This window comes from Diplotaxodon limnothrissa, linkage group LG3 (assembly GCF_057381915.1).
Source record: "Diplotaxodon limnothrissa isolate DT_005_m linkage group LG3, D_limnothrissa_male_GT1.1, whole genome shotgun sequence".
NCBI lineage: Eukaryota > Metazoa > Chordata > Actinopteri > Cichliformes > Cichlidae > Diplotaxodon > Diplotaxodon limnothrissa.
This window is the reverse complement of record NC_140598.1, coordinates 28182255-28207324: the sequence shown is the minus strand read 5'-3', so window position 1 is coordinate 28207324 and position 25070 is coordinate 28182255. Positions and strand designations below refer to the sequence as shown.

Genomic DNA, 25070 nt, shown 5'->3' with positions numbered 1-25070 from the left:
AAAAACTGTAAAAAAACAGACAAAAAAACAACAGCAAAAACAAAAACGTGTAAAGCGATTGCCCAAAAAGGGACAGAATATTGGAAAATGTCCAAAACGAAATCAAAGGTTGAGAAAACTGTAAGAACCGTATCCAGAAAAGTTGAAAAAGTGAAAAAACTAGGTTGAGAACCCCCCACCCCCCAAAAAAGACCGAAATCTGTGTGGCAAAACGGGAAGAAAGCTGCCAAAGTCGTGTCTCTGTCTTTGGTGTGGATACGATTTTTAATTAGGGCCTCTAAGCTAAGACTGAAAACCAAAAATCATATAAACTACAGTGAAATGAGCAAAAGTCGAAGTGGAACCCATCTGAAAAGAATTGTGTTTAAGGGTTCAGCAGGACTAGAGAACAATACCAGAACAAGTCTGCTGAAGCCCTTAAACACAGCCTCTCAGTGGGTAAAAAGGTTTCAACTTACCGTCAGAGGCTGAAGAAAAACTTGGGCACATAAGAGCCGATGTGTCCACACCGAAGCTGAGAGAGGCTGCTGAAGTGTTTTCAGCTCCGTGTGACGCAAAACAGACAAGCCGCTATTCCCGAAGCTGAGCGGTCCCGAGAAATTTCAGTTTATTAATGTTGCATGTGTGAGCAGCATGTATGAGACACCTCTTTGCTCTCCGCTCGAATGGCTACACTCCCAATTGCGTCACTGTTCGTGGGCGTGCTCTGCGCATGCGTCCTGGCTTGCACTGCTGAAGGCGAGCTCAGCGGTTCTTCACACACACGTGACAAAAAAGTCCCAGCTGAGTCTGGAAACAACGTCACTCTGACATGTCGAGCTCCAAACAACAAGTTCATAGTTGTGAACTGGAGCAGAGCTGATCTGGGAGAAGAATATGTGCTCTTGTACCGGGACGAGCACTTTGATACCACCAAGCAGCATCCATCTTTTAATAAGCGGGTGGCTCTGCAGGACAGACACATGATGGATGGAGACGTGTCTTTGATTCTGGAGAATGCGACGACTGCGGATGCTGGAACGTACGAGTGTCGCGTCTTCATGGAAGAAACAGGCTCGTGGGAATCTATCTGCACCTCACACCTGTTTCTGCTAGAAGATCAACCAGGAGGACTGAGAGGGGACGGAGTCAGAAGAGGACGTGCTGGACTGATAGCGAGCGCGTCACTTTGTGTTGTGCTTGTTGTTGTTGCTGTTGTTGCTTTTCTGACCTACAGAACACATGGACAGAGTCAGGATTCAGAGCGTCCTCCTGCTGAACTGCAGACTGTCTGAAATGTCTCAGAGCGTTTTGCAGATGAACTTTGAGTCTCCTGCTGCTGAGCAGAGACAGACAGCATTCAGCAACACTCCACACAGACCACTGATTTCACTCTGACACTACAGGAAGGACTTCATCATCCTGCGGGCTGACGAGTACATTTACTGTAAATATTTTTCCCCTATTGTCTATGAGACTGACCAATAGGAGCAGAAAGTACTCAGCTGAGCCAAACTTTAAGCAGCTGTTACTGAACCCAGCCTCAGTGAGAATGAACTGTTCTGTCCAACACAAGCTTCATGTTGGAAACATCAGCAGGTCTCTTCTCTGACTCAGTCCAGCTGATTATTTGTCTTTGCAGGCTGATAATCCAGATGTTTCTACACTAATGTGTAAAACATCAGTTTCTCGGTTTCAGATTATTATTTATTTGTACCACTTTGTTATTTTCCATTTTAAAGGATTCAATAACTGTCAGATAACCCAGGAAATTACACGAACGTGTCAGTGTGCAGCAGTTATTAGTTTTATTGTGTTCTCTGTTGTGAGTTGTAAAGATTTAAAGCAGAATATATTGTTGTAAATGATTATTTGTGGATTATCAAATTTTCCTTCACAATAAAGTCAAATGTAACTAAAGTATTAGACAAACTGCAGCAACTCCTTTAGGAATACTTTCACATCCTGATGTAAAAGTTGTGTTTTTAAATCAAATATGAATGGTTGAGACACTTATGATGCACATTTGCTGATGAATGCAGCTTGAAGCTTTGATGAGACTGTTTCATTACTTGTTTAGGATTTTATTCATGTTTTTCATTCAAAATGTAAAAGAATAAAGAGAATAAATGTGACAATCATCACTTGACTGGTTTGCTTTTGCTTCATGTGTTATTTTTTGTTGTCTTTGTTAGCACCCTTCATGCTTGGGGTCGATTCTGTAGGAGTCAATTTGACAATTGTTTTCTGATTGTACAGAAAAACTGCATTTAAACCAAGTGCTCCTTGAGATATCTTTGTCTAATAATTACGTTTATCTGATGTTCCGAACAATGTAAATGTATAAAAACAAAAAAAATTTTTTTTTAAAAGAACTCTGGAAATGGGGAATACTTTTCAAAACCACTGTACTCCACCGACTGTAGTGGATCGTCACGCAGGCACCCACTAATCATGACTCATGCTTTCAGGTGGATTGAGAGATTTGGGATGTTCCTGGGGGTTGGTAATATATATTAAAAAGGAAAACCCACCCAGTCTCTCACGTTGGACCTGTTACTGTAATCAGAGACAACATGAAGCTCTGATCAAAGAGTGTAGCTGCTACAGCTCTGCCACCACAGTCTGAAGCAGGAATAAGGTTTGACAGAGAGCTTCCTCTGTGACAGGATAATATGTTGAAGTTTCTTCTTGTTTCTGCTTTATGTTCACAGAGTAGGTGAATTTATCACTCAGTGTAATGCAGACAGCAGCGTGTGGACACACTGAGAGGCCCACTCCTGTTTTTCTCTGTTACTGACTCACAGGAACATCCCAGATGTCTCAATCCACCCGAAAGCATGAGTCACGATCAGTCACTGAGAACCACGTGACGATGATCTTTCCATCCATCTGACAAACATGTCTCAGAATATGTTTTCAAAGCTGAATCCAGGTCTCCTTGACTTCTGTCACCACACACAGACATGGCATGTATAGTTTCAACACTCCCTCAAACCCCCATCTTCTTTTATTTGAGCCACACTGGTTCATCTAAAGCTGATCTCAATAGCTACAAAACAAATTTGACCCAGAAGAGACTTTGTGTGCTTTTGATCGGTAGGCCCACCAAACTCCTTCACAGGAAGCTGATTTCAGCTCTCTGACAAACAACGTCTTGATCCCTGATCCGATGAATCTCACGCAGTAGATAATGCAGGGTTCTGGAGCTGAGGTGGGTGAGAGGACTCGCCCAGCCTGACTGCCTTGTTGCACAGGAGTCTTTGCTGCTTGGCCTGATACGAAGAAACCTGAGTAGCCCTGCAGGCCAATTCTGAGTCACACCTCTTATGGCAGCTCCCCTCTCGATCGTGACGATGATGATGATGAACACCTCTGGGCATCCAACTTTATACTTTACCCCATTCACATCCCATTCTCTTGCTCTCCCTCTAATATCAAGTCAACCAAATAGGTTTTGACATAAGATTCACTGATCTTCAGCCCCACCTTATTATCCTCTCCATCTCTGACCTTTCACCCACTTTTAACTAAGACAAAGGTCATTTCATGCCTTTATTCAGTTCATTAGCATTTCATTCACTTTAGCAGAATCCCTTTAAAACCAAATTTTCCCTTTTAAAACTACTCAGACTTCAGCAGTTTATTTGATCACATCAACAAAGAGACTCTAAATGTAAGAAGAAACAGCACGATAAGTGACACTTTTCACATTTACTTTTTATTCTTTCAATTCAGCTTTCCAAAAAGTATTAATGCCTGAACATTCACACAATGTAATCAAATAAAGTTTCACTTTACATTTCAGACTGCAATAACCTGAGAGAGAGAGAGATAAGATAAGATAAAACTTTATCAATTCCTCGGGTGGGTTCCTCTGGGAAATTCGGTTCACAAACACATTTTTTATTTGCTTTTTACACACACAAGAAACTGTAAAACCCAGAGTGCAAAAACAGAGGTTCAGGAAAATCTGTGTCCACAATCAGCGAAGAAGTGTAAAAACTGTTTGAAAGGGAGAAAAGAGGAAAAACTTTGTTTAAAAAAAAAACCCGGAAAAGATCGTTAAAACACGTAAGAAAAAAAAAGAAAAAAAAAAGTTAGAAAAAGTCTAAAATCCCTGTTCACAAAAGGTGAAGAAGCGTAAAAACTGTTCAAAAAGTCAAAGTGGAAAAACAGTGTTTAAAAAAAAAAAAACAGCAAAAAAGTGTGAAATGCTTCTCCAAAAATAGAAAAAAGTTTAGAAAAGTGTAAAAACTGTAAAAAAACAGACAAAAAAACAACAGCAAAAACAAAAACGTGTAAAGCGATTGCCCAAAAAGGGACAGAATATTGGAAAATGTCCAAAACGAAATCAAAGGTTGAGAAAACTGTAAGAACCGTATCCAGAAAAGTTGAAAAAGTGAAAAAACTAGGTTGAGAACCCCCCACCCCCCAAAAAAGACCGAAATCTGTGTGGCAAAACGGGAAGAAAGCTGCCAAAGTCGTGTCTCTGTCTTTGGTGTGGATACGATTTTTAATTAGGGCCTCTAAGCTAAGACTGAAAACCAAAAATCATATAAACTACAGTGAAATGAGCAAAAGTCGAAGTGGAACCCATCTGAAAAGAATTGTGTTTAAGGGTTCAGCAGGACTAGAGAACAATACCAGAACAAGTCTGCTGAAGCCCTTAAACACAGCCTCTCAGTGGGTAAAAAGGTTTCAACTTACCGTCAGAGGCTGAAGAAAAACTTGGGCACATAAGAGCCGATGTGTCCACACCGAAGCTGAGAGAGGCTGCTGAAGTGTTTTCAGCTCCGTGTGACGCAAAACAGACAAGCCGCTATTCCCGAAGCTGAGCGGTCCCGAGAAATTTCAGTTTATTAATGTTGCATGTGTGAGCAGCATGTATGAGACACCTCTTTGCTCTCCGCTCGAATGGCTACACTCCCAATTGCGTCACTGTTCGTGGGCGTGCTCTGCGCATGCGTCCTGGCTTGCACTGCTGAAGGCGAGCTCAGCGGTTCTTCACACACACGTGACAAAAAAGTCCCAGCTGAGTCTGGAAACAACGTCACTCTGACATGTCGAGCTCCAAACAACAAGTTCATAGTTGTGAACTGGAGCAGAGCTGATCTGGGAGAAGAATATGTGCTCTTGTACCGGGACGAGCACTTTGATACCACCAAGCAGCATCCATCTTTTAATAAGCGGGTGGCTCTGCAGGACAGACACATGATGGATGGAGACGTGTCTTTGATTCTGGAGAATGCGACGACTGCGGATGCTGGAACGTACGAGTGTCGCGTCTTCATGGAAGAAACAGGCTCGTGGGAATCTATCTGCACCTCACACCTGTTTCTGCTAGAAGATCAACCAGGAGGACTGAGAGGGGACGGAGTCAGAAGAGGACGTGCTGGACTGATAGCGAGCGCGTCACTTTGTGTTGTGCTTGTTGTTGTTGCTGTTGTTGCTTTTCTGACCTACAGAACACATGGACAGAGTCAGGATTCAGAGCGTCCTCCTGCTGAACTGCAGACTGTCTGAAATGTCTCAGAGCGTTTTGCAGATGAACTTTGAGTCTCCTGCTGCTGAGCAGAGACAGACAGCATTCAGCAACACTCCACACAGACCACTGATTTCACTCTGACACTACAGGAAGGACTTCATCATCCTGCGGGCTGACGAGTACATTTACTGTAAATATTTTTCCCCTATTGTCTATGAGACTGACCAATAGGAGCAGAAAGTACTCAGCTGAGCCAAACTTTAAGCAGCTGTTACTGAACCCAGCCTCAGTGAGAATGAACTGTTCTGTCCAACACAAGCTTCATGTTGGAAACATCAGCAGGTCTCTTCTCTGACTCAGTCCAGCTGATTATTTGTCTTTGCAGGCTGATAATCCAGATGTTTCTACACTAATGTGTAAAACATCAGTTTCTCGGTTTCAGATTATTATTTATTTGTACCACTTTGTTATTTTCCATTTTAAAGGATTCAATAACTGTCAGATAACCCAGGAAATTACACGAACGTGTCAGTGTGCAGCAGTTATTAGTTTTATTGTGTTCTCTGTTGTGAGTTGTAAAGATTTAAAGCAGAATATATTGTTGTAAATGATTATTTGTGGATTATCAAATTTTCCTTCACAATAAAGTCAAATGTAACTAAAGTATTAGACAAACTGCAGCAACTCCTTTAGGAATACTTTCACATCCTGATGTAAAAGTTGTGTTTTTAAATCAAATATGAATGGTTGAGACACTTATGATGCACATTTGCTGATGAATGCAGCTTGAAGCTTTGATGAGACTGTTTCATTACTTGTTTAGGATTTTATTCATGTTTTTCATTCAAAATGTAAAAGAATAAAGAGAATAAATGTGACAATCATCACTTGACTGGTTTGCTTTTGCTTCATGTGTTATTTTTTGTTGTCTTTGTTAGCACCCTTCATGCTTGGGGTCGATTCTGTAGGAATCAATTTGACAATTGTTTTCTGATTGTACAGAAAAACTGCATTTAAACCAAGTGCTCCTTGAGATATCTTTGTCTAATAATTACGTTTATCTGATGTTCCGAACAATGTAAATGTATAAAAACAAAAAAATTTTTTTTTTAAAAGAACTCTGGAAATGGGGAATACTTTTCAAAACCACTGTACTCCACCGACTGTAGTGGATCGTCACGCAGGCACCCACTAATCATGACTCATGCTTTCAGGTGGATTGAGAGATTTGGGATGTTCCTGGGGGTTGGTAATATATATTAAAAAGGAAAACCCACCCAGTCTCTCACGTTGGACCTGTTACTGTAATCAGAGACAACATGAAGCTCTGATCAAAGAGTGTAGCTGCTACAGCTCTGCCACCACAGTCTGAAGCAGGAATAAGGTTTGACAGAGAGCTTCCTCTGTGACAGGATAATATGTTGAAGTTTCTTCTTGTTTCTGCTTTATGTTCACAGAGTAGGTGAATTTATCACTCAGTGTAATGCAGACAGCAGCGTGTGGACACACTGAGAGGCCCACTCCTGTTTTTCTCTGTTACTGACTCACAGGAACATCCCAGATGTCTCAATCCACCCGAAAGCATGAGTCACGATCAGTCACTGAGAACCACGTGACGATGATCTTTCCATCCATCTGACAAACATGTCTCAGAATATGTTTTCAAAGCTGAATCCAGGTCTCCTTGACTTCTGTCACCACACACAGACATGGCATGTATAGTTTCAACACTCCCTCAAACCCCCATCTTCTTTTATTTGAGCCACACTGGTTCATCTAAAGCTGATCTCAATAGCTACAAAACAAATTTGACCCAGAAGAGACTTTGTGTGCTTTTGATCGGTAGGCCCACCAAACTCCTTCACAGGAAGCTGATTTCAGCTCTCTGACAAACAACGTCTTGATCCCTGATCCGATGAATCTCACGCAGTAGATAATGCAGGGTTCTGGAGCTGAGGTGGGTGAGAGGACTCGCCCAGCCTGACTGCCTTGTTGCACAGGAGTCTTTGCTGCTTGGCCTGATACGAAGAAACCTGAGTAGCCCTGCAGGCCAATTCTGAGTCACACCTCTTATGGCAGCTCCCCTCTCGATCGTGACGATGATGATGATGAACACCTCTGGGCATCCAACTTTATACTTTACCCCATTCACATCCCATTCTCTTGCTCTCCCTCTAATATCAAGTCAACCAAATAGGTTTTGACATAAGATTCACTGATCTTCAGCCCCACCTTATTATCCTCTCCATCTCTGACCTTTCACCCACTTTTAACTAAGACAAAGGTCATTTCATGCCTTTATTCAGTTCATTAGCATTTCATTCACTTTAGCAGAATCCCTTTAAAACCAAATTTTCCCTTTTAAAACTACTCAGACTTCAGCAGTTTATTTGATCACATCAACAAAGAGACTCTAAATGTAAGAAGAAACAGCACGATAAGTGACACTTTTCACATTTACTTTTTATTCTTTCAATTCAGCTTTCCAAAAAGTATTAATGCCTGAACATTCACACAATGTAATCAAATAAAGTTTCACTTTACATTTCAGACTGCAATAACCTGAGAGAGAGAGAGATAAGATAAGATAAAACTTTATCAATTCCTCGGGTGGGTTCCTCTGGGAAATTCGGTTCACAAACACATTTTTTATTTGCTTTTTACACACACAAGAAACTGTAAAACCCAGAGTGCAAAAACAGAGGTTCAGGAAAATCTGTGTCCACAATCAGCGAAGAAGTGTAAAAACTGTTTGAAAGGGAGAAAAGAGGAAAAACTTTGTTTAAAAAAAAAACCCGGAAAAGATCGTTAAAACACGTAAGAAAAAAAAAGAAAAAAAAAAGTTAGAAAAAGTCTAAAATCCCTGTTCACAAAAGGTGAAGAAGCGTAAAAACTGTTCAAAAAGTCAAAGTGGAAAAACAGTGTTTAAAAAAAAAAAAACAGCAAAAAAGTGTGAAATGCTTCTCCAAAAATAGAAAAAAGTTTAGAAAAGTGTAAAAACTGTAAAAAAACAGACAAAAAAACAACAGCAAAAACAAAAACGTGTAAAGCGATTGCCCAAAAAGGGACAGAATATTGGAAAATGTCCAAAACGAAATCAAAGGTTGAGAAAACTGTAAGAACCGTATCCAGAAAAGTTGAAAAAGTGAAAAAACTAGGTTGAGAACCCCCCACCCCCCAAAAAAGACCGAAATCTGTGTGGCAAAACGGGAAGAAAGCTGCCAAAGTCGTGTCTCCGTCTTTGGTGTGGATACGATTTTTAATTAGGGCCTCTAAGCTAAGACTGAAAACCAAAAATCATATAAACTACAGTGAAATGAGCAAAAGTCGAAGTGGAACCCATCTGAAAAGAATTGTGTTTAAGGGTTCAGCAGGACTAGAGAACAATACCAGAACAAGTCTGCTGAAGCCCTTAAACACAGCCTCTCAGTGGGTAAAAAGGTTTCAACTTACCGTCAGAGGCTGAAGAAAAACTTGGGCACATAAGAGCCGATGTGTCCACACCGAAGCTGAGAGAGGCTGCTGAAGTGTTTTCAGCTCCGTGTGACGCAAAACAGACAAGCCGCTATTCCCGAAGCTGAGCGGTCCCGAGAAATTTCAGTTTATTAATGTTGCATGTGTGAGCAGCATGTATGAGACACCTCTTTGCTCTCCGCTCGAATGGCTACACTCCGAATTACGTCACTGTTCGGGGGCGTGCTCTGCGCATGCGTCCTGGCTTGCACTGCTGAAGGCGAGCTCAGCGGTTCTTCACACACACGTGACAAAAAAGTCCCAGCTGAGTCTGGAAACAACGTCACTCTGACATGTCGAGCTCCAAACAACAAGTTCATAGTTGTGAACTGGAGCAGAGCTGATCTGGGAGAAGAATATGTGCTCTTGTACCGGGACGAGCACTTTGATACCACCAAGCAGCATCCATCTTTTAATAAGCGGGTGGCTCTGCAGGACAGACACATGATGGATGGAGACGTGTCTTTGATTCTGGAGAATGCGACGACTGCGGATGCTGGAACGTACGAGTGTCGCGTCTTCATGGAAGAAACAGGCTCGTGGGAATCTATCTGCACCTCACACCTGTTTCTGCTAGAAGATCAACCAGGAGGACTGAGAGGGGACGGAGTCAGAAGAGGACGTGCTGGACTGATAGCGAGCGCGTCACTTTGTGTTGTGCTTGTTGTTGTTGCTGTTGTTGCTTTTCTGACCTACAGAACACATGGACAGAGTCAGGATTCAGAGCGTCCTCCTGCTGAACTGCAGACTGTCTGAAATGTCTCAGAGCGTTTTGCAGATGAACTTTGAGTCTCCTGCTGCTGAGCAGAGACAGACAGCATTCAGCAACACTCCACACAGACCACTGATTTCACTCTGACACTACAGGAAGGACTTCATCATCCTGCGGGCTGACGAGTACATTTACTGTAAATATTTTTCCCCTATTGTCTATGAGACTGACCAATAGGAGCAGAAAGTACTCAGCTGAGCCAAACTTTAAGCAGCTGTTACTGAACCCAGCCTCAGTGAGAATGAACTGTTCTGTCCAACACAAGCTTCATGTTGGAAACATCAGCAGGTCTCTTCTCTGACTCAGTCCAGCTGATTATTTGTCTTTGCAGGCTGATAATCCAGATGTTTCTACACTAATGTGTAAAACATCAGTTTCTCGGTTTCAGATTATTATTTATTTGTACCACTTTGTTATTTTCCATTTTAAAGGATTCAATAACTGTCAGATAACCCAGGAAATTACACGAACGTGTCAGTGTGCAGCAGTTATTAGTTTTATTGTGTTCTCTGTTGTGAGTTGTAAAGATTTAAAGCAGAATATATTGTTGTAAATGATTATTTGTGGATTATCAAATTTTCCTTCACAATAAAGTCAAATGTAACTAAAGTATTAGACAAACTGCAGCAACTCCTTTAGGAATACTTTCACATCCTGATGTAAAAGTTGTGTTTTTAAATCAAATATGAATGGTTGAGACACTTATGATGCACATTTGCTGATGAATGCAGCTTGAAGCTTTGATGAGACTGTTTCATTACTTGTTTAGGATTTTATTCATGTTTTTCATTCAAAATGTAAAAGAATAAAGAGAATAAATGTGACAATCATCACTTGACTGGTTTGCTTTTGCTTCATGTGTTATTTTTTGTTGTCTTTGTTAGCACCCTTCATGCTTGGGGTCGATTCTGTAGGAATCAATTTGACAATTGTTTTCTGATTGTACAGAAAAACTGCATTTAAACCAAGTGCTCCTTGAGATATCTTTGTCTAATAATTACGTTTATCTGATGTTCCGAACAATGTAAATGTATAAAAACAAAAAAAATTTTTTTTTAAAAGAACTCTGGAAATGGGGAATACTTTTCAAAACCACTGTACTCCACCGACTGTAGTGGATCGTCACGCAGGCACCCACTAATCATGACTCATGCTTTCAGGTGGATTGAGAGATTTGGGATGTTCCTGGGGGTTGGTAATATATATTAAAAAGGAAAACCCACCCAGTCTCTCACGTTGGACCTGTTACTGTAATCAGAGACAACATGAAGCTCTGATCAAAGAGTGTAGCTGCTACAGCTCTGCCACCACAGTCTGAAGCAGGAATAAGGTTTGACAGAGAGCTTCCTCTGTGACAGGATAATATGTTGAAGTTTCTTCTTGTTTCTGCTTTATGTTCACAGAGTAGGTGAATTTATCACTCAGTGTAATGCAGACAGCAGCGTGTGGACACACTGAGAGGCCCACTCCTGTTTTTCTCTGTTACTGACTCACAGGAACATCCCAGATGGCTCAATCCACCCGAAAGCATGAGTCACGATCAGTCACTGAGAACCACGTGACGATGATCTTTCCATCCATCTGACAAACATGTCTCAGAATATGTTTTCAAAGCTGAATCCAGGTCTCCTTGACTTCTGTCACCACACACAGACATGGCATGTATAGTTTCAACACTCCCTCAAACCCCCATCTTCTTTTATTTGAGCCACACTGGTTCATCTAAAGCTGATCTCAATAGCTACAAAACAAATTTGACCCAGAAGAGACTTTGTGTGCTTTTGATCGGTAGGCCCACCAAACTCCTTCACAGGAAGCTGATTTCAGCTCTCTGACAAACAACGTCTTGATCCCTGATCCGATGAATCTCACGCAGTAGATAATGCAGGGTTCTGGAGCTGAGGTGGGTGAGAGGACTCGCCCAGCCTGACTGCCTTGTTGCACAGGAGTCTTTGCTGCTTGGCCTGATACGAAGAAACCTGAGTAGCCCTGCAGGCCAATTCTGAGTCACACCTCTTATGGCAGCTCCCCTCTCGATCGTGACGATGATGATGATGAACACCTCTGGGCATCCAACTTTATACTTTACCCCATTCACATCCCATTCTCTTGCTCTCCCTCTAATATCAAGTCAACCAAATAGGTTTTGACATAAGATTCACTGATCTTCAGCCCCACCTTATTATCCTCTCCATCTCTGACCTTTCACCCACTTTTAACTAAGACAAAGGTCATTTCATGCCTTTATTCAGTTCATTAGCATTTCATTCACTTTAGCAGAATCCCTTTAAAACCAAATTTTCCCTTTTAAAACTACTCAGACTTCAGCAGTTTATTTGATCACATCAACAAAGAGACTCTAAATGTAAGAAGAAACAGCACGATAAGTGACACTTTTCACATTTACTTTTTATTCTTTCAATTCAGCTTTCCAAAAAGTATTAATGCCTGAACATTCACACAATGTAATCAAATAAAGTTTCACTTTACATTTCAGACTGCAATAACCTGAGAGAGAGAGAGATAAGATAAGATAAAACTTTATCAATTCCTCGGGTGGGTTCCTCTGGGAAATTCGGTTCACAAACACATTTTTTATTTGCTTTTTACACACACAAGAAACTGTAAAACCCAGAGTGCAAAAACAGAGGTTCAGGAAAATCTGTGTCCACAATCAGCGAAGAAGTGTAAAAACTGTTTGAAAGGGAGAAAAGAGGAAAAACTTTGTTTAAAAAAAAAACCCGGAAAAGATCGTTAAAACACGTAAGAAAAAAAAAGAAAAAAAAAAGTTAGAAAAAGTCTAAAATCCCTGTTCACAAAAGGTGAAGAAGCGTAAAAACTGTTCAAAAAGTCAAAGTGGAAAAACAGTGTTTAAAAAAAAAAAAACAGCAAAAAAGTGTGAAATGCTTCTCCAAAAATAGAAAAAAGTTTAGAAAAGTGTAAAAACTGTAAAAAAACAGACAAAAAAACAACAGCAAAAACAAAAACGTGTAAAGCGATTGCCCAAAAAGGGACAGAATATTGGAAAATGTCCAAAACGAAATCAAAGGTTGAGAAAACTGTAAGAACCGTATCCAGAAAAGTTGAAAAAGTGAAAAAACTAGGTTGAGAACCCCCCACCCCCCAAAAAAGACCGAAATCTGTGTGGCAAAACGGGAAGAAAGCTGCCAAAGTCGTGTCTCTGTCTTTGGTGTGGATACGATTTTTAATTAGGGCCTCTAAGCTAAGACTGAAAACCAAAAATCATATAAACTACAGTGAAATGAGCAAAAGTCGAAGTGGAACCCATCTGAAAAGAATTGTGTTTAAGGGTTCAGCAGGACTAGAGAACAATACCAGAACAAGTCTGCTGAAGCCCTTAAACACAGCCTCTCAGTGGGTAAAAAGGTTTCAACTTACCGTCAGAGGCTGAAGAAAAACTTGGGCACATAAGAGCCGATGTGTCCACACCGAAGCTGAGAGAGGCTGCTGAAGTGTTTTCAGCTCCGTGTGACGCAAAACAGACAAGCCGCTATTCCCGAAGCTGAGCGGTCCCGAGAAATTTCAGTTTATTAATGTTGCATGTGTGAGCAGCATGTATGAGACACCTCTTTGCTCTCCGCTCGAATGGCTACACTCCCAATTGCGTCACTGTTCGTGGGCGTGCTCTGCGCATGCGTCCTGGCTTGCACTGCTGAAGGCGAGCTCAGCGGTTCTTCACACACACGTGACAAAAAAGTCCCAGCTGAGTCTGGAAACAACGTCACTCTGACATGTCGAGCTCCAAACAACAAGTTCATAGTTGTGAACTGGAGCAGAGCTGATCTGGGAGAAGAATATGTGCTCTTGTACCGGGACGAGCACTTTGATACCACCAAGCAGCATCCATCTTTTAATAAGCGGGTGGCTCTGCAGGACAGACACATGATGGATGGAGACGTGTCTTTGATTCTGGAGAATGCGACGACTGCGGATGCTGGAACGTACGAGTGTCGCGTCTTCATGGAAGAAACAGGCTCGTGGGAATCTATCTGCACCTCACACCTGTTTCTGCTAGAAGATCAACCAGGAGGACTGAGAGGGGACGGAGTCAGAAGAGGACGTGCTGGACTGATAGCGAGCGCGTCACTTTGTGTTGTGCTTGTTGTTGTTGCTGTTGTTGCTTTTCTGACCTACAGAACACATGGACAGAGTCAGGATTCAGAGCGTCCTCCTGCTGAACTGCAGACTGTCTGAAATGTCTCAGAGCGTTTTGCAGATGAACTTTGAGTCTCCTGCTGCTGAGCAGAGACAGACAGCATTCAGCAACACTCCACACAGACCACTGATTTCACTCTGACACTACAGGAAGGACTTCATCATCCTGCGGGCTGACGAGTACATTTACTGTAAATATTTTTCCCCTATTGTCTATGAGACTGACCAATAGGAGCAGAAAGTACTCAGCTGAGCCAAACTTTAAGCAGCTGTTACTGAACCCAGCCTCAGTGAGAATGAACTGTTCTGTCCAACACAAGCTTCATGTTGGAAACATCAGCAGGTCTCTTCTCTGACTCAGTCCAGCTGATTATTTGTCTTTGCAGGCTGATAATCCAGATGTTTCTACACTAATGTGTAAAACATCAGTTTCTCGGTTTCAGATTATTATTTATTTGTACCACTTTGTTATTTTCCATTTTAAAGGATTCAATAACTGTCAGATAACCCAGGAAATTACACGAACGTGTCAGTGTGCAGCAGTTATTAGTTTTATTGTGTTCTCTGTTGTGAGTTGTAAAGATTTAAAGCAGAATATATTGTTGTAAATGATTATTTGTGGATTATCAAATTTTCCTTCACAATAAAGTCAAATGTAACTAAAGTATTAGACAAACTGCAGCAACTCCTTTAGGAATACTTTCACATCCTGATGTAAAAGTTGTGTTTTTAAATCAAATATGAATGGTTGAGACACTTATGATGCACATTTGCTGATGAATGCAGCTTGAAGCTTTGATGAGACTGTTTCATTACTTGTTTAGGATTTTATTCATGTTTTTCATTCAAAATGTAAAAGAATAAAGAGAATAAATGTGACAATCATCACTTGACTGGTTTGCTTTTGCTTCATGTGTTATTTTTTGTTGTCTTTGTTAGCACCCTTCATGCTTGGGGTCGATTCTGTAGGAGTCAATTTGACAATTGTTTTCTGATTGTACAGAAAAACTGCATTTAAACCAAGTGCTCCTTGAGATATCTTTGTCTAATAATTACGTTTATCTGATGTTCCGAACAATGTAAATGTATAAAAACAAAAAAATTTTTTTTTTAAAAGAACTCTGGAAATGGGGAATACTTTTCAAAACCACTGTACTCCACCGACTGTAGTGGATCGTCACGCAGGCACCCACTAATCATGACTCATGCTTTCAGGTGGATTGAGAGATTTGGGATGTTCCTGGGGGTTGGTAATATATATTAAAAAGGAAAACCCACCCAGTCTCTCACGTTGGACCTGTTACTGTAATCAGAGACAACATGAAGCTCTGATCAAAGAGTGTAGCTGCTACAGCTCTGCCACCACAGTCTGAAGCAGGAATAAGGTTTGACAGAGAGCTTCCTCTGTGACAGGATAATATGTTGAAGTTTCTTCTTGTTTCTGCTTTATGTTCACAGAGTAGGTGAATTTATCACTCAGTGTAATGCAGACAGCAGCGTGTGGACACACTGAGAGGCCCACTCCTGTTTTTCTCTGTTACTGACTCACAGGAACATCCCAGATGGCTCAATCCACCCGAAAGCATGAGTCACGATCAGTCACTGAGAACCACGTGACGATGATCTTTCCATCCATCTGACAAACATGTCTCAGAATATGTTTTCAAAGCTGAATCCAGGTCTCCTTGACTTCTGTCACCACACACAGACATGGCATGTATAGTTTCAACACTCCCTCAAACCCCCATCTTCTTTTATTTGAGCCACACTGGTTCATCTAAAGCTGATCTCAATAGCTACAAAACAAATTTGACCCAGAAGAGACTTTGTGTGCTTTTGATCGGTAGGCCCACCAAACTCCTTCACAGGAAGCTGATTTCAGCTCTCTGACAAACAACGTCTTGATCCCTGATCCGAGTAATCTCACGCAGTAGATAATGCAGGGTTCTGGAGCTGAGGTGGGTGAGAGGACTCGCCCAGCCTGACTGCCTTGTTGCACAGGAGTCTTTGCTGCTTGGCCTGATACGAAGAAACCTGAGTAACCCTGCAGGCCAATTCTGAGTCACACCTCTTATGGCAGCTCCCCTCTCGATCGTGACGATGATGATGATGAACACCTCTGGGCATCCAACTTTATACTTTACCCCATTCACATCCCATTCTCTTGCTCTCCCTCTAATATCAAGTCAACCAAATAGGTTTTGACATAAGATTCACTGATCTTCAGCCCCACCTTATTATCCTCTCCATCTCTGACCTTTCACCCACTTTTAACTAAGACAAAGGTCATTTCATGCCTTTATTCGGTTCATTAGCATTTCATTCACTTTAGCAGAATCCCTTTAAAACCAATTTTTCCCTTTTAAAACTACTCAGACTTCAGCAGTTTATTTGATCACGTCAACAAAGAGACTCTAAATGTAAGAAGAAACAGCACGATAAGTGACACTTTTCACATTTACTTTTTATTCTTTCAATTCAGCTTTCCAAAAAGTATTAATGCCTGAACATTCACACAATGTAATCAAATAAAGTTTCACTTTACATTTCAGACTGCAATAACCCGAGAGAGAGAGAGATAAGATAAGATAAAACTTTATTAATTCCTCGGGTGGGTTCCTCTGGGAAATTCGGTTCACAAACACATTTTTTATTTGCTTTTTACACACACAAGAAACTGTAAAACCCAGAGCGCAAAAACAGAGAGGTTCAGGAAAATCTGTGTCCACAATCAGCGAAGAAGTGTAAAAACTGTTGAAAGGGAGAAAAGAGGAAAAACTTTGTTTTAAAAAAAAACAAAAAAAACCCGGAAAAGATCGTTAAAAGACGTAAGAAAAAAAAAGAAAAAAAGTTGGAAAAAGTCTAAAATCCCTGTTCACAAAAGGTGAAGAAGCGTAAAAACTGTTCAAAAAGTGAAAAAACAGTGTTTAAAAAAAAAAAAACAGCAAAAAAGTGTGAAATGCTTCTCCAAAAATAGAAAAGTTTAGAAAAGTGTAAAAACTGTAAAAAAAAACAGACAAAAAAAACAACAGCAAAAACAAAAACGTGTAAAGCGATTGCCCAAAAAGAGACAGAATATTGGAAAATGTCCAAAACGAAATCAAAGGTTGAGAAAACTGTAAGAACCGTATCCAGAAAAGTTGAAAAAGTGAAAAAACTAGGTTGAGAACCCCCCACCCCCCAAAAAAGACCGAAATCTGTGTGGCAAAACGGGAAGAAAGCTGCCAAAGTCGTGTCTCTGTCTTTGGTGTGGATACGATTTTTAATTAGGGCCTCCAAGCTAAGACTGAAAACCAAAAATCATATAAACTACAGTGAAATGAGCAAAAGTCGAAGTGGAACCCATCTGAAAAGAATTGTGTTTAAGGGTTCAGCAGGACTAGAGAACAATACCAGAACAAGTCTGCTGAAGCCCTTAAACACAGCCTCTCAGTGGGTAAAAAGGTTTCAACTTACCGTCAGAGGCTGAAGAAAAACTTGGGCACATAAGAGCCGATGTGTCCACACCGAAGCTGAGAGAGGCTGCTGAAGTGTTTTCAGCTCCGTGTGACGCAAAACAGACAAGCCGCTATTCCCGAAGCTGAGCGGTCCCGAGAAATTTCCGTTTATTAATGTTGCATGTGTGAGCAGCATGTATGAGACACCTCTTTGCTCTCCGCTCGAATGGCTACACTCCGAATTACGTCACTGTTCGGGGGCGTGCTCTGCGCATGCGTCCTGGCTTGCACTGCTGAAGGCGAGCTCAGCGGTTCTTCACACACACGTGACAAAAAAGTCCCAGCTGAGTCTGGAAACAACGTCACTCTGACATGTCGAGCTCCAAACAACAAGTTCATAGTTGTGAACTGGAGCAGAGCTGATCTGGGAGAAGAATATGTGCTCTTGTACCGGGACGAGCACTTTGATACCACCAAGCAGCATCCATCTTTTAAGAAGCGGGTGGCTCTGCAGGACAGACACATGAAGGATGGAGACGTGTCTTTGATTCTGGAGAATGCGACGACTGCGGATGCTGGAACGTACGAGTGTCGCGTCTTCATGGAAGAAACACGCTCGTGGGAATCTATCTGCACCTCACACCTGTTTCTGCTAGAAGATCAACCAGGAGGACTGAGAGGGGACGGAGTCAGAAGAGGACGTGCTGGACTGATAGCGAGCGCGTCACTTTGTGTTGTGCTTGTGTGACCTCTGTGTAGTGTCTTCTCTGGTCTGCATTCACAACAAAAAGGCAATGGTTAGAATGCTCTCTTTTTAATGTCGTGGGCAATCAGCACAAAATCTCGCAGGAATCCTCCATTATTCTGAGGATTACATTTCCACTTGCAGTGTGATCGTATAGTGGTAAATTTATACAACCAAAATAGAAAAACTTCAACACCATTAACATTGCATGTTAAATTTCCCAAATGAAAGGAATATAGAAATATATTTTAAAGCTGTACATGAAACAATGTAATTTCTCTAAACAGTGTGGCACAGTCACATACCTGCATTCACAACAAAAAGGCAATGGTTAGAATGCTCTCTTTTTAATGTCGTGGGCAATCAGCACAAAATCTAAACGGGAAAGCAACAACAGAGTTAGCTAACTATGCTCCCATTTTGTTTCCTCTCCTCCCAATAAAGAAATCTCACATAAACGTGCACTCAGTTCAACATAAAGACTGGAGAAATGACCCGCAACAAATGATGTATAAACAACAAAAATAATCGGGTCAGACTGTATTACTTTAACAGCCTACGATATGATTTTTCCTCCCCACGACATTTGCGCATTCCTTACCTCGCAGGAATCCTCCATTATTCTGAGGATTACCCAGAATCCCTTGCCCTTTGTGAATATTGCAGGGTCACTTTTTCGACAGTAGGTGGCGCCAATGTCCCATTTAGCGGGATTTAACTTCAACTCTATTTAACTATGTTACACACACCCCCCTTAAATCCTGCTAAATTGGGGCATGACAACAGAAAAACAGAAATTTCCAATGCATAAAACATAACAGTGTGACCGTGGGAGCACAAGATAGTTCAAGTCAGTTAAAAAAACTTTCCATATGGAATAAGGCAAGCAAGAGAGCGGCCAATTCCCCTGCCAACCCAGATATGAAAGATGCCGTATACACCTCCCATGATGTGAACATTGCTCCACGCAGGTATTACCCAAAACGTTCTGAGTAACAGCACATTTGCAAAACGGCTAGTAATCTATCCTGAAAACATATTTCGCACAAATGAAAACAAGGAGTCAACTGTCGACACTGAATCATCAACCTGTTGTTCATTGATCTCACAAATGAGACGTGTTGGAGGTTTCACAGGTCTACCTGATCTAGTACAAAGAGGTGGTGGCTGTGTACGCACTACACGGTCCCCTGTACTCAGTCGTGTGTCAGTCACAAGCTCAGGGGAAAGGACATGTGGAGCATCTCCCGCCAGAAGCTGCGAGGAGGCACTCCGGGACACAACAGATTCAATAGAGGGGGCAGGGGAGGGCAACCGGGAAACCAACGGGTCACACCCAGCAGGCGGGGCCACAGTCGATTCTGCCTCAGAGGTTGGGACGCTGAAAGCCGCACCAAGAGAACAACCAGGTTGACCAACCGCAGAGTCCCTGTCACTTGCTTGGTCCATCTGCATGAGCCAGCGAACCGTCTTCGTCTCACCATCCTGCACATCACCTGGAAGTTCTGGTTCACCTTGTCCACTATCCGCAACCGAGGGGCAGGTTGACACTGGTATGCACTCGTTTCCTGCAGGAATGAAACTCACAGGAAGTAGTAGGTTTCGGTGAACAACTTTTTCCCTGAGAGTCACAGGGTCTCTGATGTGGTACACATTGATGTCAGGTTTCACAGACGCCACCTCAAAAACTGTGGATTCCCATTTGTCAGCGATCTTCCTCTTTCCTCTCTCACCACGATTAGCAAGCAAGACTCTGTCACCGACTGAGAGGGGCGCACCCTTAGCCTTGCGGTCATAATTCCTCGCCTGGCGAGCCTGGGCAATACGGCTGTTCTGCCTGGCAATGCGGGCAGCCTCAGACAGGTCACGCTTCAAATGGGCGACAAATTCACCGTGGTCAACAACGGCACCATCAGGGAGAACATGCTGGAAAACAACATCAACAGGCAGACGAGGAATTCTCCCAAATACGAGAAAAAAAGGTGCGAAACCTGTTGTTTCATGTTCAGTGCAATTGTAGCAGAACGTCAACATCTGAAGCATTTGCGGCCACCTGGCTTTGGATTGAGGGGGCAAAGCCCGTATCATATTTCCCAAGGTCCTGTTGTATCGCTCGACAATACCATTCCCCATTGGGTGGTAAGGAGTGGTGTGTGATTTCTGGATGCCAGCCATGTCCAGGAGCTCCTTAATGAGTTGACTCTCAAAGTTGGCTCCTTGATCAGAGTGTATACGTCTGGGAAAGCCGTACACACAGAAAAAGTCATTCCACAGGCGGCGAGCAACCTGCTTGGCAGACTGATTCTTACAAGGGAATGCATGCGCTAATTTGGAAAAATGGTCCGTGACAACCAAAACATCAACGCACTTCTTGTCAGTCTGTTCAGCAGTCCAGAAGTCGATGCAGACTAGCTCCATCGGTTCAGTGGTACAAATGCTCTCCAGTGTGGCACGGTCATTCGGCTCTGGGGTTTTCCCAACCACACAACGAAAACAGCCTTTCACATGATTGATGATGTCACGCTCCATCCCTGTCCAAAAGAATCTCTGCCTTGCAAGAGACAGGGTGCGGACTTGGCCCTGATGACCCGCCGTATCATGGATGCCTCGGAGAACTTCAGTCTTCAGAGTGTCTGGGACAACAAACTGGTAAATCGTCACGTTCATGTTCCTGTCTTTCTTCACCTTATACAACATACCATCTTTAATCAAGAGTCTGGACCAATGTCTGAGTAATTTCATTACACCACGGGACTCGCTAGCACGTTCATGCCTGGTGGGCCTCTTGTGACGCCGGACATAAAAGAAAACTCTGCCCAAAACCTCATCTTGTTCCTGCAGGTTAGCGAGTTCACTTCTCGGCGTACAGGCTGGACGGGCAATAGTTGGGACCTGAGGGATATCAGATCCCACACCTCTCACATGGCTGATACCACCAGTGTCATGTGCAGCCAACACAGCAGAAACATCCTGTGACGAGAGAGAACCTTGAGGGTTAGCTAGGATAGTTGTAGCTCCTTCCTCAGACTGATCCACAACCAACTGGCAGTTTGCAGCACACCGAAACATATCCTGCACAGTCCCATCCACCAGACCGTGCATTTGGTTCAATAGGGCAGCATAAGGTTCAGTGACTAGCCTGTGGCCTATGCACGACTGGACAAATGGCTCTCTACTCAATGCATCCGCGACAACATTTTTGGTGCCAGGGACATACTTCAGTTCAAAACTGTATGCTGCAAGCTTTGAAACCCATCGTTGCTCACATGCATCTAACCTAGGCTTGGTTAAGATGTATGTCAGCGGGTTATTGTCCGTCCACACTGTGAAGTGGCTCCCTTTCAGCCAATGGCTAAACTTGTCACAGACTGCCCATTTCAGAGCAAGAAACTCCAAACGATGCGCTGGATAGTTTAGCTGAGAGTGTGACAGGGTCTTACTGGCGAATGCCACTGGTCTGGCGATGCTACCATCAGGGGGCAACTGTGAGAGGACGGCTCCAAGGCCGTCAAAGGAAGCATCAACTGCAAGGAGAAAGGGCGCAGTAAAATCTGGATGGGCTAATGTGACACTATGCACAAGTTCATGTTTTAGGGCCTTGAATGCTTCCCTGCACTCATCAGTCCAGTCAGCCGGAGACAGCTTCACGTGGCCCCTTTTAAATTTAGGCTTACGGCCTCTACCTCTCTTGCGTAGCGCAGCTGGTTCAGCCACAAGATCAAACAGTGGCTTAGCTTTTGCAGAGCACCGCTCGATAAAATGATGGTAGTAGAGAACCATCCCCAGGAAGGATCTGATTTTCCTTGCACATGGTGTCACCCCGTCAGACTCCATCAGGTCTGCTTCCTCCACATTGTCTATAGCCTGCACTTTACTTGGGTCTGTTTTCACACCTTCACCACATATGATGTGTCCCAGGAACTTCACAGACCGCTGAAGAAAGTGGCATTTCTTTGGTGCGAGCTTCAGGTTGTTGGCAGAAAGTCGTGAGAAAACCATCTGCAGACGTTCAAGAGCCACCTGTTCGGATGGGGCATAGACCATAAGGTCATCCAGATAACACAACAAACTTGTGAAGTTCTCATCACCAAAAATGGACATCATCATCCGCATAAAAGTAGCAGGACTATTTGTCAGGCCTTGAGGCATCCTGTTATATTCATGAAGGCCAAATGGGGAGGAGAATGCCGTGTATTTTTTGTCGTCCTCGTGGAGTCTGACATTGTAAAACCCCGATGTGAGATCCATTGTAGAAAAAAAAACATTCCCACCAAGTGCTGCGAGGGCGTCTGACTGATGAGGCAATGGATGTGCATCTTTAACTGTTCTTGCATTTAACCATCTAAAGTCATTGCATATGCGCAGGTCACCATTTGGCTTAACAACTAAGACAAGGGGGGATGAGAATTCACTCTGGGACTTACGGATTATCCCTGACTCCTCCATCTCATCTAGGGCAGTGCGAAGCTTCTCGTAATGGCATGGTGGGACCCGTCTGTATGGCAGTCTGAAGGGCTTGTCATCCACCAGGCGGATTCTGTGGACAAAGTCAGCAGCCTCACCGCAGTCCATTTTGTGCCTTGAAAAGATGGACTCATACTGCTCAATGAGTCGCAGCAGCCTATCTCTCCATTCTGGGGAAACTTCACAGGACGAGAGGTCCAGGTCCTGCAGGCCCAAATCACACAAGCGCTGTGACATCTCCGCTTCTGATCTCGGTGCGGGCGACGAGTTCTGTGTGTATTGTGTACTGGATCGAATTTGAACAGGTTCAGGTAAGTCCTGCACAGAAAGACAGGGGGACACATCAGCAACCTTAGCATTTCTCCTGAGAGTGAGGGGCTTGTCGGAGGGATTCACCACTTTAACAGGGACCCAACCATCCCCAAACAAGGAAGTGACAACTCGCCCCACTAGGATCTGTGCAGGTTTGGATCGAGACTGAGTGGGTTCAATAATGACAGCACTTCCCACCGCTGAGGCATCAGGAGCAGGCAGCTTAGCCCACACTAAATGTTCAGACAAGGGCTGCAAGGTGATGCGTCTCTTAAGCTTTGCAGTGCCGAAACTTGGAGGCATTGCTCTGCCACCACAGTCATCAGAATAGGACAGCAAAGTTGCCAAATGAGGGAAAGCATCATCCTGGGTACCAACAGTCATTTTTAACTGTGAAATAAGCCACTTTATCGCATTGCTGCCCAGAATCATGTCATCAGCCTGGCCCGGAACCACCAGAACAGGAATCACCACCTTAAAGCCATATATTGACACTGTAAGATCATACATAGCAGAAGGCGTAACGAGGTGACCCCCACAACCAACAATGACAACGTCTTCAGCTGAACGTCTCTCAATATCAGGTATCGATTGTGAAAGTTTCTCATCAACTGTCTCACTTATGGTGCACGCCATAGAGCCACTGTCCACTAATGCTTTAAGAACTTGTCCACCACTAGTAGTCACTGCAGAGTAGAATAAACTATCAGTGTTTGAGAGCCTATGCAAGCCCTGTGCAATCAGTGTTTTATTTGGCGGGACAATGCCACTGTAAGTAGAATACAAAGTGTCATAATCATTAATATCAGTCACATCCAAGATGGGAGGCTTACTTGCTGGATCTGCGCTGTCCTCCCCTCCACGCAGATCGTTCAGTTTCCCTGATGACCACTGGAAGGAGTACACTTGCCCTCTGGGCAGTTACGTCTCGAATGACCAGGTAGGTGACACATGAAGCACAATCTGTTTTCCCGACAGTGCGTGAGTGTGGAGTGGGAGCTATCTCTGCAGATGGAACATGGTGTGTCATCTAAGCCCGGTATTCTCGGCAGTCGGGCACTCTGTCGCCTGGCATTAGCTCGAGCATAGCCTGGGCCTTGAAGCAGCACCTTCTCTAGCATGCTGATCAACCTCTCAATAGCAGAGCCATCCTGACTCACAGCTGGCCTCTGCTCATGGTCAGCCAAACAAGGAGTACCATTTGTGCTAACCTCTGCCTTATTCACATAGACACAGTTACCCGTCTGTGGAGGAGACTGGAACCCCTTACCCAGGTGATACTCATCCAGTACCTCCTGAACTTCACGAGCTGACCATTTATCACATGTTTTGGTTCTAAAAATAAGAGCCAAGTCTCTGCAGGGGCAGTGTCTGATGAACATGCGTGCAACCTCCACACCAGAGTTCTCAAAAGATTTCCCCTGCTCCTTAAGACAGTTGCCAACAACATCAGCAGCCTTGTTCAGCCTCAGCCAGTACTCATATGGATCCTCTCGGTCCTTCGGCAGGGTGGAATAAAAGTCAGCCAGGGGCACAGACGAGCACTGGGTGGAACTAAAATGTTTGTGCAGAAGTCTGTAGATAGCTTGTGGATTATGCTGGACATCAATTCCACCATTCCTCACACCAAATTTCACAACATCTTTTGCCCTGCCTCTCAGATGCATCAAAATCTCCTCAGCTTGGTTTTCTGGAAGAATGGCACTCTTCTTTATGTAACTCTGCATGGCTTCCTGCCACTCATCAACAGACAATGAGTCCGAACTCTCCCCCCGAAACACAGGTGGGTCTTTAACCTGTCGTGGAGCCACCAGCTGGACTTGAGAGAGATCTAGTGAGCGGCTGGAGGGGAGATCTGTTGTTCCATGCGCCACCTCAGGACATGTATATGTAGCAGATGCAGGGCTCGAAGTGTGTGGCGTGGTCAGGTGTGACAGAATGCTATCAGCCAGGCGTTGCCCAATTTGCTGCACAATGTCGCTCATTTGGTCGACTAGACTCACATCAGTTATTGGGGGGTCTGAGGTAGATGACTTAGTGCACTGTACTGACTGCGACTCAGCCACCAGCTCACAAGAACTATCTGCTGCTCTATGCCCCACCCGACAGTCACCCAGTGAAAAAGGAACAGTTGTGAACCCTCTGCCCCTACCCACAACAAGGGGAGTCACATTTGGGGTGTCA

At 43.4% G+C, this 25070-nt stretch overlaps 2 protein-coding genes across 2 annotated transcripts in view; both read left to right on the top strand.

The window, feature by feature from the left end:
- The first annotated feature begins 665 nt into the window (after window positions 1-665).
- LOC146635211 (CD226 antigen-like) lies at window positions 666-5846 on the top strand. Its single transcript, XM_085350051.1, has 3 exons — window positions 666-1071; window positions 3824-3850; window positions 5009-5846. The coding sequence occupies exons 1-3, from the start codon at window positions 666-668 to the stop codon at window positions 5503-5505; spliced, it is 930 nt and encodes a 309-aa protein (XP_085206177.1). The 3' UTR covers window positions 5506-5846.
- A 7512-nt stretch (window positions 5847-13358) lies between these two features.
- Window positions 13359-25070, top strand: part of LOC146635172 (neural cell adhesion molecule L1-like) — a 640298-nt gene continuing 628586 nt past the window's right edge. Inside the window, exons 1-2 of the mRNA XM_085350050.1 lie at window positions 13359-13764; window positions 17665-17983. Of these exons, the coding sequence (XP_085206176.1) occupies window positions 13359-13764; window positions 17665-17983 (725 nt within the window). The remainder of the gene's footprint in view (window positions 13765-17664; window positions 17984-25070) is intronic.